The sequence below is a fragment of the Halichoerus grypus genome, chromosome 12 (genome assembly GCF_964656455.1).
Source record: "Halichoerus grypus chromosome 12, mHalGry1.hap1.1, whole genome shotgun sequence".
Lineage (NCBI taxonomy): Eukaryota > Metazoa > Chordata > Mammalia > Carnivora > Phocidae > Halichoerus > Halichoerus grypus.
Window position 1 is genome coordinate 4,571,171 of NC_135723.1, and position 21,228 is coordinate 4,592,398.

The 21,228-nt window shown below is 53.3% G+C and overlaps 1 protein-coding gene across 10 annotated transcripts in view; it reads right to left on the reverse strand.

The window, feature by feature from the left end:
• Positions 1-21,228, reverse strand: part of GRB10 (growth factor receptor bound protein 10) — a 175,086-nt gene that overhangs the window by 30,334 nt on the left and 123,524 nt on the right. For all 10 annotated transcript variants that reach the window (XM_078059939.1, XM_078059934.1, XM_078059936.1 and 7 more), the window contains one exon: positions 1,070-1,226. In XM_078059939.1, the coding sequence (XP_077916065.1) occupies positions 1,070-1,226 (157 nt within the window). The remainder of the gene's footprint in view (positions 1-1,069; positions 1,227-21,228) is intronic.

Sequence of the window (21,228 nt, forward strand, 5' to 3'; positions counted from 1 at the left end):
TCACCTGCTGCTACAGTAACTTAAAACAACGCCAACTCGGGGCGCCTGGGTGGCTCAGTCGTTAAGCGTCTGCCTTTGGCTCAGGTCATGATCCCAGGGTCCTGGGATCGAGCCCCGCATCAGGCTCCTGCTCAGTGGGGAGCCACCTTGTGCACGCTCACTCTCTAACAAAAAAACAAATAAAACCTTAAAACAAAACAACGCCGACTCAGTTACGTAGCAGTGTTTAGGCTTGGACTGTATGACATCATTGGAAAGAACACTATTTCGTTACATGAATATTCCAGACCTGGAAGTTTAAACTTGATCTCTTAATCTTCCAGAAAGGTCCAGGAGAAAAGTTCAGAACCACGGGAAGAACTCTGTGATAGTTTTTCTCCTTCAGCACGTGGAAGACATACAGTTGTGGATTCGGAGAAAATTCTGGCTTTAAGTGCGTGCCTGTGATTTTGTAAGCACCACACATTATCCGCTAAGGATTTCAACAGAAGTCTGAAAAGCTTCTTGACCTGAGACAGACCACCTGAGCAAGAAACCCCACAAAACTCCCATATCTCTGTAAGTTCTGTAAACGGCACCTATTTCAAAATACCCTCTTGCCCTCTACACAGGACACAGGCACGCGTGTGTGCTCAGTGAGAACACCGTGAACCAGCCCAGAGATACACCAGAACGCTCCAACTTCTGCAGGCCGTCAGCGCAGCACCCCACTCCCGCGACGCGGGTGAACTGCTGTTTGCGCGGTGATCCCAGGACGGTGCTCCCCAGCTGACCCCACAAGCCCCGCCAGGCTGCCCTCTCCAGACCGTGGCTGTGCACCAGGCCCCGAGCACCTGCCACGGCCGCTTCTCCAACCAAATCACAGAGAGAACCTTCCTGCTGTGTGTGCGCGCTGGGGAACGGCGCTCCCGCCCTCCCGGAGCGAGCTTCTGGAAGCAGCTGGCGGGGGACACGCTGGGAGGGAGGCAGGAGAAACAGGTGCAGCAGAGAGGGGACGGCACGCAGACGTCTCGCTGTCGGGGCAGGGGCTCCGTGGGCCGCACACCGGGCCCCCCAGCGCGCTCCCTACCTAGCCCCAGGTGAGGGTGGTGCTCCACGAGCGTCCAGCTATTGTCGTCCACACAGTGACTTCTGTAAACCAGGAGCTGACAGAGGTCCCTGGCCGTCATGTCTGCAGCAATCTCCACCACTCTGCTCGTCCCGTCCTCACTGAAGACTCTCACATCCTGCAACATACAAAGGGCATGCTTACAGATGAGCCACTTGGGTTTTCCAGGAATAAATGCTGCATCGAGATCCAACAGAAAAGGTAAACACGGCAGCGTTCCGTCCTTCCAAGCAGCAAGCAGCGGCCCGCCGTGGCGGGGCATGCAGGGTTACGGCAGGAAGTTCTTGAGATGCCAGGACACCTCAGGGCACACAGGGCGCATGGCCAGGCCGGAGCGGATGAGCTGCCCCCCAGCCACCTGTCTCAGGAAGTGCCAGAACGCGTGTCAAATACCGCTGGTGGTCTCGGGGCTGGACATTTCATAGCGGGACCAACTGCACAGACAAATGGAGCGACCCACATCCTAACTTCTGATGAGTCCACCTGCTGTCTGTTCCCAGGGTCTGGGGTGCAGCGGCCGGCGCCCCGTCACCCCCCTGCACACACACACACAGATCAGTTCACTAAGGCTCAGGGAGAGTCGACACGAGTAAGTATGAATCTGCTGAAATTTAAAATACTGAAAGGACGGGGCAGAGTAGGAACATAGTCACACAAAATTCTTTGGCCCCCATTCCCCCCCGGCTACAGAATGACAAGCCAGCTTCATTTCCCTGGTACCGTTCAAAGCCACCACGAATGACATGTTCCCGGGTAAAAGGACAGTCAAGCAGAAATCCCCGGGATCATAAATATCCTCTGCCCCAGCGACAGAGCGATAGGGATGCAGCCTCTGGGGGAACGTGGGATGCTTTAAAAACAAAACCAAAAACCACCTTACCTCAACAGCATGGAAAAAGCAGTCAGAGGAACAAGATGGCATTTTAAATTGAGACAGTCTCCTGAACGGGAGTCTGTCCCCGGCTCTTCCACTGTCCCTGCCGGGCTGGGCCCCTCCCGGGCTGCCCCAGAAGTAGTGGGCTGTGCAGAGGTGCGGGGAGCGGGGAGCTGGGCGGGCAGGGAGGGCTGTCTCCGGGCAGGCGGGGAAGCGGCCGCAGGGCTGCTAGGTTGTAAATCAAGCCACACGGGACAGACCACTCCGGTCACTCCCTGGGCCGGATGCAATCGGGCCCCAAAGGGCTCCCCACTTCAGTGCGGAGCTTGTTGGCCTGAGAAAGCCCTGCTCCCCGTGTTCCCGTGACAGAGAAACGAAACGCGGGACGCCCAGAGCCCGAGCACACGTGTGCTCAGAATCCAGGCCTGTCTGCCAAGTGTCCCAGAAATCTGTGTCCACAGCTCGGCGGCCTCTGAATGTCAGCGGGTCCTGACCAAGTGTCTGCAGCTCTCTTATCCCCTCTCTGTCCCTTTCCCCAGGTGCAAACTCCTTTTCCCAGGTGCAAATGTTGTCCGGCGGGAGAGGGCGAGTTGTGGGGTCAAGTCCCTGTTGCAAGGAGTGAACGCAGGAGCAGGAATGGGGATCGTGCAGTCCCACGAGGCCTGTCCCTGCTGTCATCACCCCTGCCGGCCCCCTCTCAGCCACCCCGTAGAAATCCCCAGGGGAGCCAATCAGGACTGAGGGACAAGCTTGCCACTCACATGCATTTTTATAGAAACCTACTCATCTCTTTCCGGAAGTTCACATTTCGCTCGACAGAAGTTATACTTCCACGAAACAAATTAAATATTCAAGTACAGCTGACACGAGGGACTCCATAAAAGTGACATTTAATTTAAACAATGAAAATAGGTCTTTTTGTTTGTAGGTCCAAATTTCCAAAAAAAAAACCAAAAAAACAACAAAAAAACCCCACAAAACAATGCATTAATATGAAAGAGAAACGAATTTAGAAAGTACAACTGGGTCCAGATAATTCCTTAGAAATACACTAATTGTGCAGTCTACCATGTCCTCTGCCAAACCCAGTGTGCTCCTGAGCTTCCTCTTTGCTCAGCGTGGGGGGAGTTTCTCCCGGATTACAATCGTCAGCTTCTCTAGAACACTTCGATCACGTTGAAGTCTGTTTATCAATTTCCCTGCCCCAAATCAGGTCTGGCCCCGGTATTTAATCTTCTTCCTGGCCCGAATGCATTTTTCTGTAAACTCGCTCTCCCCTCCCTGCCACTCACAGCCGCCCCCCCCAGAGGTCTATTTATAGTCTCAGTATTAAAAGCTAAGATGTGCTTTTTGTCTCACGGCCAAGTCCACGGCTTTCGGATTCCCAGCACAGGCCGGGCTGACAGGCCAGGGGCAGGGGCAGACACAGACCGGGCTCCAGGGGCAGGAGCTCGGAGCCCACACCGGCCGCCCTGCCCCGGCCACCTCCCAAACACAGCAGAGCCTGCAGGCCGGCGACGTCACAGACCCCTAAGACGGAAAGGCAAGAAGCCGTTACCCGTGGCGGCAGGCTCAGGTGGGGCACGTGTCCGGGGCTACACAGGAGAGGACTTGAGCGAATACTAAGGCACAAAGAGAAATGCTCCGTCGTGGTTGGTCACCTTCCACCGTGCCTCCTGAAGCCGGCAGTTGAGGGGCATCTAGCACCGCGAGGTACCTTTTCAGTGACCACCTGGGCGGTGCCGGGGCTCATTCTAGAAGCAAATTAGGATGTGAGATCTCAGCCTGGGGCAAGGGCTGCAGGGAGCAGGCTGAGCCTCCCTCGATGCATGGACATTCAAGCGTCTCATACAGGGCGCGACGCAGAAGCTTCTCCACGGCGAGCAGGCCAGGGTCTCTGCCCCCCCCCCCCCCCCGCCCACGGTTCAGCCAGGAGGAGAGTCCTCCCGTGGGCCTGTGCTTTCCCGGGGTACAGCCTGTCCAGGGAACGTACAGCTCTCGGTAATGCCGGGATGGGGGTGAACTTGGAGTGCAGCCCCGTGGCCCCAGCCCCTGTGACCTCAGGCAGGTGAGACTCACTTTCCCCTCTGTGCCATGAGCACTGCTTGGGGAGTCGATCACAAGTGCAATGCACAGTGTTTGCTATAAGGATGTTAGAGCACCATTTACGACCTCCCATGTCAAACTGGGGGCGGGGGGGCTCTAGAATCAGACTGGGCTGCAGTCTGGCTTCATTGCTAACTAGCTGCGGGAACCTGGCACAGTGGCCCCGTGCCTCAGTCTCCTCATCTGTGAAATGGGAATTTGTGAGTAACACTGACCTCACAGTGCAGGCCCGGCTCAGGCTAAGGAGAGCCCCCTTGGAAAGGTCTCAGGCCCCTGCACTTGCCCCCTGGGGGTGTGCTTGCACCGGAAATGGAGCCAGGAATGAGGCAGGCTCCGTCTGAAGGCTGCAGACACCAGGGAAGGGGGCCACCCGGACCCAGACTCAGGCTTTCGAATCTGGGAATACAAGCCTCGTGACAGGTGAGATGCAGCGGGGACAATTCAGTAGGAAAAGCCAACCGCTGAATCCTGAATCCTCAATTTCCTCCTCTCTGTTGCAAAAGAAACTAAGTAGCTCATTGCTTTTAAAAATAAAATGGTAATATTAAAGAGGACACAATTACGGCAATAGCATGAGGCGCTTTCTCTGCAGAGGTAGCGGGGGCAGGAATGCTCCGTCAGGCCGCCCAGCCCCTGACCGCTGGGCACCGCGGCCTGTGAAAAAAGCCCTGGAGTGGTAATAGAACATTCCGGCATTCCCAGAGCCCTGCTGTCACTTTTTATACACTCCCTGCACAGACCGAGAAGCAGACCAAAAGGAAGGAGTTTGGGAACCATCAGGGTGGAGGTGACACGGCCCCATGGCTCCAATCTGCACTCTGGGGAGCCTGGCTTCTGGCCCCGGGTCCCCAACAGGTGGGCCGTGGGGGTCACCTCCCTGTCCATCTCGCTCTCCTTCATGCACCGGGCACACCTTGCTGGCTGACTTACAGGCTCAAAATCTCCTACTGAGTTGAGAAGGCCTTCACTTTGGCCCAGACCAGCCTGGAAAGATAGAAAATGGGCTTTCTTTTTTTAAAGATTTTATTTATTTATTTAACTGACAGAGAGAGACAGCTAGAGAAAGAACACAAGCAGGGGGAGTGGGAGAGGGAGAAGCAGGCTTCCCGCGGAGCAGGGAGCCTGATGCGGGGCTCGATCCCAGGACCCTGGGATCATGACCTGAGCTGAAGGCAGCCGCTTAACCAACTGAGCCACCCAGGCGCCCCGAAAATGGGCTACTTTCAGTTCTTCACCCCCAGCGCCGTCCACAGTGTAGGATGCCCTGAAGGTCAGCCCTCTCAGGGTGCATGAACTGAGCAGAGCTGAGGGGGGCCCAAACTCTGGCACAGAAGCCATCAGAGAAGGGAGGGGAGGGTTCTGAGTGAGGAGCTCCCAGGCCCACTTTGTCTTCCTTCTTTACCTTCCATCAACCGACTTCTTAGCTCTGAGCTCTCCTAGGTCCACTTTCAATGCATTTTCCAAAGTGAGGACGTAAGCTGAGCTTTTCAGAAACTTCTGAAGTTTCTTGTCAATACTGGGAGGGTTAACACTTATGGACAAGTCAGGCTGTAGTCCAAGGACCGCCAGGGACAGGAAGTGGGCTGTGCTGATGGCACCCCGTCCGGTCTGGGACCACAGGGAGGAAAGTGGGAAAGCCAGCCGTGGCCAGGCAGGTGGACGGCCCCCCGGAGGGCCACACCTGTTGCCTGGGCAGGTGGGGGGCTCCGCCCAACGCAGCAGCCATGCTGGGGCCCAACACGAACGCCCTCCGAGGCAGGTGTCACCGTCCCCGAACCAGATGAGGGAGGCGAGTCTCAGTAATGCAGAATGGCTTGCCCAGCGTCCGGCAAATGGAAACTGCTGGAGCCCCAACCTGAACCCAGGGCATCTGCTCTGTTTCGCTTTGCTTCTTTGCCGGCAAGATGCTTCCCAACCCTGGAGAAGCTTCCCTGCCATGAGGGATCCGTGGCCTCCTAGGAGCGACATGAAAAGGCTTCTGATTCTCGTGTGCCCTGAAGCCCCCTAATCGGGCAGTTATAGTAAGTCTGGAGGAAATTAAATTCAGTTCAGACTGGGGCAGAACCAGGGTTAGGCTAGATGAATTTTAGTGAAAAATAACGTAAACCTAACAATTTTTTCCAATTCTGTTCTAAGTTAAGGGTTCCACTTTGAGATATAAAGTACGATAACCGAAACTGCTCCATTAATTATATGGCTCTATTCGAGGTAATAAGAACGTACATAATAATCCTGTTCAATGAAACCGAGTCAAACTTACTTTAAAAGAAATCTGCATTATAATCTGTTGACTTCCAAGTTTCAATGAAAAAATATTTTCAGTCCTTGCAAATCCTTTCTAAAGGAGTTAACATTCTAAAAACAACTCATTGAGGGGCGCCTGGGTGGCTCAGTCGGTTAAGTGTCTGCCTTCAGCTCAGGTTATGATCCCAGGGTCCTGGGATCGAGTCCTGCATCGGGCTCCCTGCTCAGCTTCTGCTTCTCCCCCATAACCCCCTGGATCCTGTTCTCTCTCTCACTCTCTCTCAAATAAATAAATAAATAAGTAAAAATCTTTAAAAAAATAAAACAATGCATCAAATAGTTCTCAAAAGTCAACCACAGATTTCAGGGTCCCCCAGCGGACTCCCCTCCTTGAATGGCTCTCATCAGCCCGAGAGGCGGGTGACAAGATTCAAAGCACAGGGTGGCCCACCTTTATGCCTCTATTTCAAACCAGACAGACCATTTGGAAGACTTGACTTGCTCATCTGTATTTCTTCTTCTTCGAATGGATACGTGTAGCCTATGACTTTGACAAAGGCAATACTGATAAAGTGATATCATTCTGTCAAAAACTGAAATCAAAGCTATTTTAGCAAAGATGCAACCCTCCTTTGGTGGACTGAAGACAGCGCAGGGATCCCAAGTGTTGGGCGCCGAGCGAAGCTGGGCCTCGGCTTCCCCGCGTGTAACACAGTGGTGGCACCAAGCAGTCCGCCAGCTTCACGCAAGGGCTCCTACCCAGGTCCCCACCAATCAGGAGGCCCCACTGCTGTTGTCATGGGAATGTCGGCTTGCCTCTCCTCCTCTCCTAGGGGAGCAGGGCCACAGCTCCTTCACCATTCTGGTTCTGCCCTGCGCACCTGCTCGGCCGCCCCGGGAGGGAGCCCTGGGGAAGTGTCGCCTGTGGAACTTTCTGCCACACTCCGTTTTCTCCCTGCTCAGAAAAAATCCAGCGAGGCCCTCCACTGGAAAGCATGGCCTCTTCCACTCAGTGAGACGCTTTGCTGGTGACTCGTTCACACCTTCCCTCCCCCTTACACCAGGCCTCCTTGTCTGTAGGCTCCCCTCTGGTTTCCAGGACCAGGGATCACGAGCTGGGGCGAGCGGCGGCGCACAGGGGGGGACGCCAGTCCTTGCACTCTGAGAGCCCCACAATGGTGACAGGTGCCTGGCCACCTGTGCCCAGCACTGCAAGGACCAGCAAGGACACATACAGGAGCTCTGTGAGGGGCAGGTCACTTAGATCTCCAAAGGAAGAGGAGTCTATTCACGGTGGAGTCGACTTGGGGGAACCCACTCTCTTTCCTGTGCATAAGGACAACATCAGCCGCCCCCAGGACATGTGAGGGTGGGAGGGGCGGGGCCACGTAAAGTAGAAATTCCCAACACGTACACACACCCCCCCAGAGATACTAGTTTTTTTTTTTTATCATAAAAATAAGTTTTCATTGTAACGTTTAAAAATAGTAAGGGACAAAAGAAAAAAATCTGAGAATCACCGACAATTCCCCTATCAGTTAAAATTCTAGAATGTGCCCTTCTAGTATTCTTTTGCACACATATTTATAAATAGACACACTGACATAGTTAGGATCACAGGACAGAGTTTTGCAATCAGGCTGGTCAGCTTCAGGTTACATTGTAAATATCTCCAGGGCACTACACTTCTCTGATGTTTCAGCGCCCGCGAGGTGTCTGTCCACGTGGCCGTGGGGACCACGGTGCTGTCCTGACAGCTGTCCACGTGGGCGGTTTCGAGTCTTTCACGCTCACCGACTGCGCTGCTTGGCCCATCTTCCTACGTGAGTCTCAGTGTGTGTGTCTATTTTCTCAGGATACATCACTAGAAGTCAGGCTTTATTTTTTTTTAAAAGGCTTATTTATTTTGGTGGGGGGGAGAGAGAGAGAGAGCGCGCACATGCACAGGGGAGGGGCAGAGGGAGAGGGAGAGAGAATCTCAAGCAGATTCTGTCCTGAGCGCAAAGCCCGATGCGGGGCTTGATCTCAGGACCCTGAGATCATGACCTAAGCCGAAACCAAGAGTCGGATGCTTAACCCAGGCACCCGGAGGTCAAGCTTTATTAAAATACATCTCTAATAACAGAAACATTCCCAACAGCAGAGACGACTGACCCATGTGTTTGGTAGAATGCTGTTCCCTAAAACTGGATTTGTTAAGGACAGAATGGGACCAGGTACAAGTCCACTCAGCCCCCCACTTAAGAAATGGTTATGAAGCACGTTCTCGGTGCAGTCCCCACTCCCCGGGACATCCCAGTTCCCCCAGCGCCCACACCCCACACTGTCTAGAAGCATCAATCAGGCAGAGGATTTCTGGCTCCACAGTGAGAGCATGAACTTTGGAACCTGCCAGTCCTGGATTCAGACTCTCCCTCCCATTGCTGCATGAGCCCCCCCCCTGCCCTGACCATCAACACCCTCACTGTCACAGCCGGGGGACAGTCATCACACGGCTTACGCTGGGTGTCACATGGGGGGGTGCTTATAACTCCCTCGTGTGCAGAGCACACACTCAGTAAAGGATCATTCCAGACAGATCCTGTCTGACCTGTGTTCTTCTGGGGGGCACCACGTGCCTAGATCACCCTGCTGCGCCAACCCACAAAGGGAAAGCATTTGCACAGAAAGAGCTCATCCCAAACTTCTGCTCTAAAGACTTTATCTCAAGTTTAAGTGGTGGAAATCCCAGGAATTAGGAGTTTGTTTGCATTCCAAGAAGCTGGAGCCCACAGGGAAGAAGGCCATGACGGTGCCGGAGAACAGAAACCACCCCCCCACTACCCCCCCCGTGAGGTGGGGTGGGGGCAGCGGGGGTGACCTCTAGGAGGCCTGGTGACCAGCTCAGGGTGGGCAGGAACCCGCGCAGCCTGAGTACCGAGCTGGGGCCTGCGGTGCAGCCGGGGCTGGGCGCCTGCTTCCGGACCGGAGCCTCCGTGGGAGCCAGCTCCTGGAGCCGAGCCCTTCCCAGGGCAGCGCTGTCTTTCAGGGGCACTGGGACCACACACACGCAGTGTAAATGCAATTCTGATTTGAACATTTAATTTTTTTTTTTTTTTATGATATTAAGGAATCAGGAGTGATGACGATTGTGGTAAAAAAAAAAAAGTTCACGATCTTCTACAGAACCAGAAATATTGTAAAATGTTTACAAATAAGTGCTATTTCGACATGAGATTCTGGTCAAAACAGCAGATCGGGGGGCAGTCAATCGGGGTGTGGCTGGAGCAGGCTGAGGGGCACATAGGGGTTCACCTCACTATTCCCGTCTACTGTGTGGGCTCCAAATTCTTCATAGACGAGAGCCTCAACACTCCTTTAGCCTTGTGTTGCTAGAAGAAATAAAGATTATAAGGCTTCTTCTGCCTCATTTACTTGAGGAAGTGAACTAGATCTCTCTGACCGACCGAAACATTCAACAAAGGAAGCAATACTCCTTTTCCTTAGTGCTTCCCAGTTGGGACCGGCAGGAGTGGATTCTGCTGCCCAAGGGACACTTGGCAACGTTGGAGACGTTGTGGTTGTCAAACAGGTGTGTGGGGGGTGCTGGCGTCCTGTGGGGAGAGACCAGAGATGCCGCTAAACATCCTGTGAGGCTCAGGACAGGCCCTCACAACAACGGACTATGCAGTCCCAAACATCCCTGATTGCAGAGCACGGGACATCTTGTCCCAAGAAGCGAGCGAGTACATTGACGGGGACATGTCCAAGCCCCAATGGGGCAATAGGAGTCTCTAAATGAACACCGGGAGTCAGGGCTGTGAGCCATGGGATAAAATAACGTGTCCTCACAGACAAATACACACACACACGTAAGTACATGGAAGAGAAAGGAACACATGTTCTAACAGGAGAATTCCACCTGATCAATGCAGAATGATAGAAGAATCAGCCAAGAGTCATCAATACGCAATAAAACCAGTGAAGGGAAGCCCGATGGAGAAAAGCAAGTTAATCCAGTCTCGAATTATCGCCCTTCAAAAAGTTCTTCCGGGGCACCTGGGTGGCTCAGTGGGTTAAGCGTCTGCCTTCGGCTCAGGTCATGATCCCGGGGTCCTGGGATCGAGCCCCGCATCAGGCTCCCTGCTCAGTGGGGAGTCTGCTTCTCCCTCTGCCTGTGCTTCTCCCCCATTTGTGCTCTTTCTCTCTGACAAATAAATGAAATATTAAAGAAAAAATTACCTCCTCATGACGGAGGGAAGAACAGTAACTTTACCACGGACACATTCCGCAGAAGATATCTTAGCCGAGCAATTAAGCTCAACCCCAGTGTTGATCGGACCAACCAACATCAGGAGCTTCCTGAGATGAAGCCTGGGGGAGGATATAGACTCTCTTTCTGTGGTCTTCACACACATACAACCTGATGGGGTCCCACGGGAGCCCCCCCATGTGCCAAGGGCGTCCTTCAGTAACTAACAGAGACACAGCCTAACGAGAACGGTGGTCCTGTACTGGTCACGAACCAGGATGGAAGAAAACTGGTCACGAACCAGGAAGGAAGACGGCCATCAAGAACATTAGAAGGACAACCGAGAAAGGTGACATGGTCTGCAGACTGGATACATGCACGTGGCTGATGCTAAGGATTCCGTGCTGTGCTCCGTTTTTAGGAAAGAGACATAGAGGCCTTTATAGGAGTAAAGAAAGGACTCAATGTCTACAAATCAGACTCAAATGATTCAGAGAAGAGAAGAGAAGAGCAGTGTGTGGGTATCTAAACACGCACACCGCAGACCTTTTGACAACGTGGGTTTGAACCATGTGGATCCGCTTATCTGTGAATTTTTTTTAATATGAATCCAGCACAGCACTGCAAATGTGTTTCTCTTCCTTATGATTTTCCCAATCACATCTTCTCTTCTCTAGCTTGCTTTATATTGGCAGAGTACAGCACAGAATACACGTTAATCTATCCTTCATGTTGTCAGTGAGCCTGTCAATGACAGGCTGGTGGTAGTTAAGTTTTGGGGGACTCAACAGTTATACTTGATTTTCAACTGCACGGGGGGCTGACGCCTCTAAGCCCACCAGATCTGCGTGCATATATATATATATACACGTACGGGCGATGTGAAAACAATGTAAAACGTGGCAGGGCGCCTGGGGGTTAAGTGTCCAACTCTTGGTTTGGACTCAGGTCATGATCTCACGGGTCATTGGATCAAGCCCCATGTCGGGCTCTGTGCTTAGTGGGGAGTATGCTTGAGAGTCTTCCTCTCCTCTCCCTCTGCCTCAACCCCCCCTCCTAAAATAAAAAAATAAATCTCTAAAATGTGTAAAACATTACCAATTAGGATTCAGGGAACACGATCGACCAGAGTTCTTTGCATTATTACTACAACTCCTCTATAAGTTTGAACTTATTCCAAAATGAAATTTAAAACAAATCCCGTGTGAGAGTCATGACGCGTGACCCCCTCCTTTCACTCACCACTTGGCTAGCGTCTTACCACACTGTCGACTGTCACCCACAGAGCTCCAGGTCATGAGGATGACAGACAGTCCTTGTGTTCTCATCTTCCCAGTGGCATCCCTACTCCTTTTCCATTCAGCCTCTGTCCTGAGGCATATTTCAGATGCAGGACGTTTAAGATCCAGAACAGGCTGCACTGAGGGGTTTGCTCACTATTGGGGTTGGCTGAGCCAAATAGCCCGTGCGCGAAGGTGGCGCTCTGTTAGGTCCGCCCATGGGGACGGGCCCCAGAATCTGCCCAGGGAGGCCCAAGGAGCAGACCGTCACGGGGCCGTGCCCGCACCCGCGCCCTTTGCTCGGTGGCCACGCAATTCCCAAGCTCAGCCATCTCCCCAACGATCTCCTTCTCCCTCTTGTATCAGGCAGGTCAGGCTGCCCATCCAAAGGGGCTCCCCAAAACGATCTGAACCTCTTCAAGCGTGATGGGTCGACTTTTAGGCCAACATAGGATGTGTATAATTTATTTATTGTCCCCTGGTTTCAGAAAAAGTCTTGCCTCAGCCTATGGGCAAGCAGGGCTGGTGTTCCCGTAATTTGGGACAAGGCAGCCACCAGCATGGTCTCTGGGGCCAGCTGTGACCCCCAGAGCAGCAACACCATGTCAGCAAGGGCAGGGTATCAGCCTGCACGCAGCTGTCCCCTCTGCTACAGCTGGGTGGGTACGCTGGTGAGGCAGGAAGGCGGGGACACGGCTGCTGGGACAGGACAGGGGAATCTGGGGGAAAGGCCGACTGGGGTCTGGGCGGAGCTGCGGGGGAGGGAAGACATGCAGACTGACCGAAGCTCAGATAACAGTGAGTTCTGAGAAGCCGAGCGCGAGTCCTGAATGGCGAAGCAATCACAAAGGACCACGGTCTCCAGGCCCCCTCCAGGTCCCGAGGACCCAGAAGGCAAGAGCCACCACTGAAGATTCACAGAGGGGGGCTGCCGCCGGGGGCTACGTTTCCAGTCAATTATAACAGTCAAGAAAATGTATCTCTAGATATAACGTCACCCTCAAAATCCCAGCTCGTCTCCAAAACACATCTGCTTTGCGTATGGTTTATACCACCTGGAATGCCTTCTTTTGGGGCAAGGAAGCTTATGTACCATTAGCTGCGATTACAGGATTATAAAAATACTAATTATTGCCAAGAGTTAGTAACGAGTTCTCTTAGAAAGCAGAACATTCACCGGCACCACTTACTTCCTGGGCGACCACGGATCCACAGGAATGACACGTAAGCCAGAACACTGCAGGTGGCCATAACCCCTCTAAACCCAGAAAAACAAAAGGTTCCACCAAACACCAAAAAGAGTAAGCATCTGAACGTGGCAGGGGCACACCTTAATCCGCCCTCCAACAGTCAAGGTCTCAGACAGGGCGGGTAGGAAAGCCAATGACCCCTCTCTTCAGGTCTGTCCCTTTGCCCTCAGATGTCTTCTGCAGTTCCTGGAAGCTACAGAAACAGCCAATCAAAATGATGGACGGCCTGGGAGTCTGCCTTCATCACTGGGGACAGTGACTTGGCAAGGGGGACCAGTGGTACGGGACGCCTGTCCCGGATTATTCTGTACCTGAACCAGGAGAATGGCCAAGGCTGGTGCCTTCGCATTTTATTGTAAGGGACAGATCGCCCTTTGACGATGGCTATAAAAATGAATTTTACATGCACGTACATGTAGCCATGAACACATAAATCTTTTGATCCAGCAATTACACTGCTGGGAATCTACCATCTATCTGCTTTTCTATCAGTGCTCAATCATTTATCTATCACCGGTGCACCTCGGTGTCATCTATCCACCCACCCACCTACCCAGCCATTAACTGACCAAAGGTCTATGTCCGAGAATGTTCATTTCAGCTTCAGTTTGTAAGAAGAGTGAGTTGCAAACCATTACAAGGAGCTTAGATAAATGATGGTACCTTTGTGTAACAGCGCACCGAGAGGCTTTGGGGGAGGATGTGACAATGCCCGTAGGCCCTGAGCTGAGACAGACACATAACTGCCCATCTGTGCAGAACAAGGTCACGGACAGAGAAAGCGATCTTTTTATCCTATGCGATCTTGCACCGTGTGAGTTTCACTTTTTGCTTTTACCGTGACCACGGATTACTTTTATAATTTAAAGGAATTACAGTTTCCTGGCTTGTTTTTTTGTTTTGTTTTGTTTTTGTTCCCTGGCTGGGCACAGATGAAGTGGTAACAAGTCGTGGCCAATGGAGTCCCACCCTTTAACTCTGCTTTCAATGTGGAATCTGCCAGTGCTCCCGTGCCCACAGAATGAATCAGCTTCTTTGGAAAAGGAGGAATGCGGTGGGAGGGATGCTTCCCCGTGAACACCTGTTGGGGGGAAGTGAGCCTCGAATGCACTCAGTTTGTAGGGAGGCCAGGGACAGGATGGCTCTTGGATCAACAAGATTAAAGATCCAAAGACCAATCTTGGGTTCAGAACACCGGGGGGGGGGGGGGGGGGGGGAGGGGAGGGATGGCATGCGTACGGCTCCCAGCTGGCCAGGCAGGTCTTCTGGCACCATAAACATGTCTAAATAAAGTGCCATGAATTTAAAAGATGTGGAATGGGGCGAGCAGAAGAAGAACTACGCCTTTTCACATAAGGGAGCTCATTTAGGCTCAATGAGCAAAAGGTTCTCACTCTTGGCGGTGGGAGTCCTCCCAGGAGCCTCAGCAAAATGAAATCAACAAAAAAGAAATCAACAAAAACCCGCTGAGGATCCATCAGCCTGGAGATGGAAACCTTTGTTATAGAGGTAGGATACACTCTAATCACATTTTGAAACGTGCAACAGAGATCAAAATAATCAACGCTACAGAATTGCAAGTGGGATTTCCATGAGTAACAACAGCAAAAAGATTTGCTTTCTAGGGGCAATCAAACTTAGAATGCAACATGGAGCCTCACAGGTAATCCACAGCTGAAAAACCTATTTTTAAGGCCTGCCTTCAATGGGTTGAAACCTCTCCAGACATTTCAGGTCTGCCTGCACGAGGGTGGGTTTCTGTCATCACCATCCATGGTGGGTATTCCCTGTGCACCTTCTCCTCGCCAGGTATCTGGGTGCTGGGGATGCGGTGCTTAGACTAAATCCCGACCTCACGATCCTTCACTCAAGTGGGGAGACAGACAACAAAAGAGAAGCAAAACCCAGGGTGTCACCTGCTGGAATGAAAGCGAGGGGGCCCAGTGGGGAGACTGGAAGGGCATCCTGGCAGGCAGCCGGGACGACTGTGTCCTTTACCCTGAAATACGAAGTCACTGCACCAAAGACGCCATGTGGGACAATTTTAAAAGGGTCGTTCCAGTGCTGTGTGGGTGAGGACGTTGGGTGGGGACAGCAACTGGGAGACCCATCAAACTAGAGTGCAGGGCAGGAAGCAACATGAGACCTGGGTCTCAGGAAAGGAACCAGGAGAGGCCATCCAGCTGTGGTTGGTGGAAGGTGACAGGGTGGGTAAGGAAGGAATTCGGAGATTCGCACGGGGCAGCCGGGCAGGACCTTGTCGGAGGCCAAGTTTGGCCCCGTTGAGTATGAAGTGCCTCATAGGCATTCACATGGAGAAGCCAAATCGGGGCTGGAAACACAAGTCTGGGGCTTGGGGAGACTTGGAGGAGAACCCAGACCTGGGCTATCTGCATGCAGACGGGTGGGAAGCTACGACAGGGGCCGTGACCACCAGGGTGCAGTGCAGGAAAGAGAGCAGGATGCAGAGCAGTGGGCAGGCTCTGCTCGCATGTGGGTGCTGGGAGCACCCAGATGGCCCTAGCGCTGGGGTGACATCACTTAGGGCAAGTACGCTGCCGGAGAGCACGAGGAACAGAGACAGCCAAGGGCCCTCCAGGCACAGTGGTCCCGACAGCAGGGATGATGGGGTAGAGAGAGGAGGGGATGGGAAGGCGGGGCCCACAGAAGCTGGAGAAACAAGCCCATGCCCCGTGTTGCAGGGATATTATCACAGATGCCACTGAAACCTGACTGTTGGCTGTGACCAGGCGTAGGTCTCACGTCCTTGAGAAGATTCATTTCAGGGAACCAGTGGAACCGAAAGCCTGACGGGGAGTGCTGAGGGGAGAGAGTAGGGACACTGAGTCCCATGGCTGGGCCAGGGCTGGAGAGCAATGCAAACAGAGGGAGGGTCCCCCTGTGAGGTCCGGGAGCTGGGGCTTATCTAGATGCCAATGGAGTGATCCAGGGACCAAGGCGAGTCTGATGACGGAGGACACAGAAGGGGTGATGGCAGCAGCACCGTCCTCGCGAAGACCAGAAGGGGGTGCTGGCCATGAACGGGGGCTGGCCATGAATGCAGGGGCAAGTCCACGTGGCCAGGAAGGCAGGCAGGTGGGTCCAGAAGCAGGTGGATGGAGGAGTTAGTTTTCTTTGGTAACAGCTCCTCTCTCTTAAACCCGAGGCAAGGTTACCAGGTGTGATGTCAGAAGAGGAAAGAAAAGCTGTGAAAAGTTGTTTTCCACTCAGGAGTAGTGAGTGAATTGGCAGTGGGAGAATCCTTGAAAGAAAAGAGACTGAGGAAGAGAGAGAGATGATGTACCTTTTCCTTATTGATTCATAACAGCTCTTTACTTAGGATAATGCAAATGTAAGTATTCCAGATATTTTTTCGCGGCTCGTCCACAGCTTAATATTTACGTATGACATTACTTTCATTGTTTAAATAAAAAGATTTACTTATTTATTTTAGAGAGAGAGTGCACACGAGCAGGCGGAGGGAAGGGCAGAGGATGGGAGAGAGAACCTCCAGCAGACTCCTTGCTCAGCACCGAGCCTGACAGAGGGCTCGATCCCACGACCCTGAGACCACAACCTGAGCCGAAACCAAAAGTCGGATGCTTAACCAACTGAGCCACCCAGGCGCCCCCCTCCCCAATTTTCCCTTTCTATAAGGACACCAGTCATCCTGGATTGGCTCACCTCCTCCAGTGTGACCTCCTCTAAAGTGATGAGGGCTCCAACAACTCTATTTCTGCACGTCACATCCTGAGATGCTGGGGGCTTCAGGACTTCCACCTATGAGTGGGGGTTGGGGGACACGCACACTTCCACCCATAATGGCGTGCAGTAGAGTGGAAGACCCTAACGCCACTCTTCCTCCGAACATAGCTAACTGTCCCAGCACCATGCATCCTCCATGCACACCCTATGCTACCTCTGGCAGGCTTGGGCTCTGCCCCTGGGTACGCATTCCAGAGCACAGAACCGTCTCTCCATTCTGAAACCAGAACCGCGTGGCTTTTATGACAGCAAAACATGTTTTCTAACATCAAAATCACCCTCCCAAGGGAGGGAAGCAGTCACCACTGAAAGACCGAATCCGGACGGCCCCTTCTGTGTTCCCACTAAACCCAAGCCATCTGCAGGGCTGGACCCCTTTGCCGCCTGACACACCCGCTCCTCTGACCATGGGCTGTCTCCTCTTGGAAGGGCCCCCACCTGTCCTGAAAACACTAGGTGGTTCGGATTCCAAGGTCTGAAAAGGCCAAGTGAATGGATGTGCACTCCTAGTGGCAAATCAGGCTTCTGGCTGATTCGGTGGCTAAGACGCTAGACCACCAAACTGCTAAAACAAACGTGCCATCCGTAAGAGGAAGGAGAGGGGCCTCTAGGACGCAGAGGATAGAAGAGCATACACATGGCAGGTTCCGGAGACGTCGTGTCAAGCCCGAGGCCTGGCCCGCTGGGCGGCAGTTACCACATCCCCACCTGTGCCCGGTTCTTCTCGTCTTTGGGACAGTCATCTAGTACAACATCTGTTCGTACAGAAGCCACTTGCCCTTTATTAGGGCAACTCCGATGACTCTGAGGATGGATACAGAACAAGAGCTGGGGGGCCTTCAGGGGATCTGGGTCACAGAGCCGGTTGCCCATGAGAAGAATGTCTTTGGGGCCACCAGAGAACACCCGTGTCCCCTGAGACCAGGGAAACCACAGACACGGATGTGTGTCTGGAGACCCGACAATCCCACAGTGGGACGGACGAAATGGATTCCGAGACTTCTGCTATGTCTTAACAACCAATACCACCCTAAAAATAACTCAAAATCATCATACGGTGAGATTGACTCAAACGGACACCAGTCCTCATGTAGATGTGAAGTTTCCTCTCAAGTTCTTCCTTACCCATCCCCTTCTGTCTGTGCCTTCTGTCTTGGCTATTGCGCCAGACTTAACGTATGACTCACGATGATCAGCAATGAGATCTCCCCTGGATTCTCCAAGGACCCATACGTGCATTCTGCCTTCAGCAACAGAATTCAGAGTCTCATGACCTCACACATCCAGAGCTGCTCACCAGTTATGCTCTTGGTATACAGACTGCAGTCTTAAGGAAATACGGCTTTTCTTCCTCTCGTGTAATGGGTTATGGGGGTCAGCGACCACGGTGCACCATATCCCAGGGCCTACTTCAAACTCTGCCCCAACTGCTCCAGGGCCCCCTCCTCCGCAGTGTCCTCCGGGGCACTGGTGGCCAGCAGGAGCTAACCTGCATGGGTGGCCCCCCATGGCAGCCCGCTGGCACCCCCACCCTGGGACCGGGACAAATGAAAAGAGAGACCCACCCTGCACAGAGCTTGGGATCCGCGTAGGTTTCCAGTCTGGAGAAGAAGGGCGAGGCCCCAGGAGGGAGGAAGGCGGGGCCCCAGGAGGGAGGAAGGCGGGGCCCCAGGAGGGAGGAAGGCGGGGCCCCAGGAGGGAGGAAGGCGGGGCCCCAGGAGGGAGGGAGGCGGGGCCCCAGGAGGGAGGGAGGCGGGGCCCCAGGAGGGAGGCGGGGCCCCAGGAGGGAGGCGGGGCCCCAGGAGGGAGGAAGGCGGGGCCCCAGGAGGGAGGAAGGCGGGGCCCCAGGAGGAAGTTGGGGCCCCAGGAGGGAGGAAGGCGGGGCCCCAGGAGGAAGGCGGGGCCCCAGGAGGGAGGAAGGCGGGGCCCCAGGAGGGAGGAAGGCGGGGCCCCAGGAGGGAGGAAGGCGGGGCCCCAGGAGGAAGGCGGGGCCCCAGGAGGAAGGCGGGGCCCGAGGAGGAAGGCGGGGCCCCAGGAGGAAGGCAGGCCCAGCTCTCAGAAGTCCATGGCTCCTCCCCACCCTGGACCACACAGCAGTCCACCTGCCTGGTAGAACACGTGTTTGTTTAGTCCCGCACACTTGACAGAGCCCACCTATCAAACCCCCGCGAGACCGCCCTAAAAATCCACCCAAACTTAAAAGATCACAAGGGGGCATATCTCCACATCAGGCTCACAGGGGCGCAGACATAATTACAGCAAGATCATGTCCCTGCGGGTTCTTGAGCCCTGAGCGGTACGGACCCGGATAGAAACTCGGCCAACAGCATAATCACGGAGCGGGCACTGCCTTTGAGGAAACAGGGTCTATTCATTGCTTCACATTCATCTGCTTGGGAACCGTCCACAGTTTGAGGCTCCAAGTCTGAAGCTTTGGGAATTTCCTTCCCTTGGATGAAGCTTATCCACATCGAAGTGGAGCTCCGAACAGACAAATCCACTTGGCACTTTCTGCCAACAAACTTAAGGATATTCCTTCCATTTCTTTTGAAAAGAAGGGGGAAAAAGAGAGGAGAAGCAGCGCATTCTTGATCAACTTCCCTACTGGAAGTGCGGCTCCTGGGGTAGGCAGTCCGGTGTCTCCGGGCAGACCCTCCCAGATCGCTGGCCAGCAGACAGCTCAACCGGGGTGCACCTGCATTATGCTTCCCGGAGGCGTGCACTGAAAGGTGAGGTTGTGTAAACGATGGAGAATTGTGTGGTGTGCGCACGTCTCATGTTTTCTAGGCTGTTTGTCCTGTTGGGGAAAGTACACTGAAAAAATCTGTCCACAGAGGAGGCGTTATTTTTGGTTTTAAACAGGATTTCTCTTTCTTCATCATTTTATCTTGAGAAAATTTTAGGCTTGCCGAAAATCTACAGAATGTGGTATCACAATTTCCCATATATTCTTCATCTAGGTTCCCCAATACTGACATCTGCCCCATCTGCTTTATCATATTCTCCTTCCGTAGCTGTCCGTCAGGGTGAGCTGCAGACAGCTGGCCCCTCTCCCCCGACATAGCTCAGCGTGTGCTTCCTAAAAACAACACTCATATAACCACAGGACCACGATCAAAACCAGGAAATTCCATCAATACACTACCTAATAGCGGATTTAGATATTTCCTTCAAATTCAGCCAAAGTCCCACCAATGTCCTTTTTAGAAAAGACAAAAGTATTTCGGGGTTCAGGATCCCATCATCCAGGACCACAAGCTACATTCGGTTTTCCTAGCTCTTCAGTCTGTCATCTGGACAGTTAGTTTTCTGGGATCTCTTGCCTCCTCTTTAAGTGCTTGCTCAGCACCCTTTCAGTGGAGAATGAAATTTAGAAGCCAAGATCAGAGCTCTAGGGTGGACTCACTTTTAAAGGAGGAAAATCAGAACTGCCAGTTGCCACAAGGACCAGGACAACTAAGGGAGAGCAAGAAATCACTAAATCCTGGGGCTTTTGCTCAAACCCAGCCTGTTCTCTCCAACCTCAGCACCTTGGCCCTCGTCCAGAAGGCCATCAGCTCCCGAGCCTGCGTGAGCAGTGGCCGAGCCCCTGACACCCCCAGTGTGGCCCATCCTGAGGACCGCAAACCACAGGGAACCTCCTCAAAATGCAAATCTGCTCTGCATCCCTCGATCGGACACGTGGTGGAGTCTCTTTTGCACTTGGGATGGAATTCTTAGCAGAAGTTAGGCGCTAATATCCAGGCCCTTTGTGAATGGCCCTCCCTCCTTCCCTCTGGAACATTCTCTGTCCTTCAAGCCAACGAATGGCTTCTCATCCTTCCATCCTGACGGGAGGCTAGCTCGTAGCTTCCCCGCACAGGGCAATGTCCAGGTCACACAGTCTCACAGTCCCTGCGGACTAGCCAGCATCTGTCTCGCATACCAGGTTGTGGGCTCCTGGGGGCAGGCCTGTGTCGGCTTGGCTGGCCCCAGGCCTAGCACCCACTGCCCACCCAGGGCCACCGTGGGCTGCCATGAGGAGCCCCCAAGCTCCTCGCCCACCAGAGAGCACAGGGGGCTGTCCGGTGTGGCGACGGCTCTGGTGCGGGGACAGGGCTCAGAACTCCTGAAACTCACTCTACCCTGAATGTAATCATCAAAATAAATAGCCCCTCGCAAACTGATACCACAACATGTATCCAGAGCTATAAAACACTCATGATCTTGGACTAGGAATCTAGCTTCTGGAAACTTCCCTGAGGGGAAGAATTCAAAATCTGACAAAAACCACAGCACCGCCATTCAAGAAAGCGTTCTCTAGAGCACAGACAACTGGGAAGCCACGCAAACAACCAGGCACAGCCGAGGAAGTGTGGCGCAGATAAATA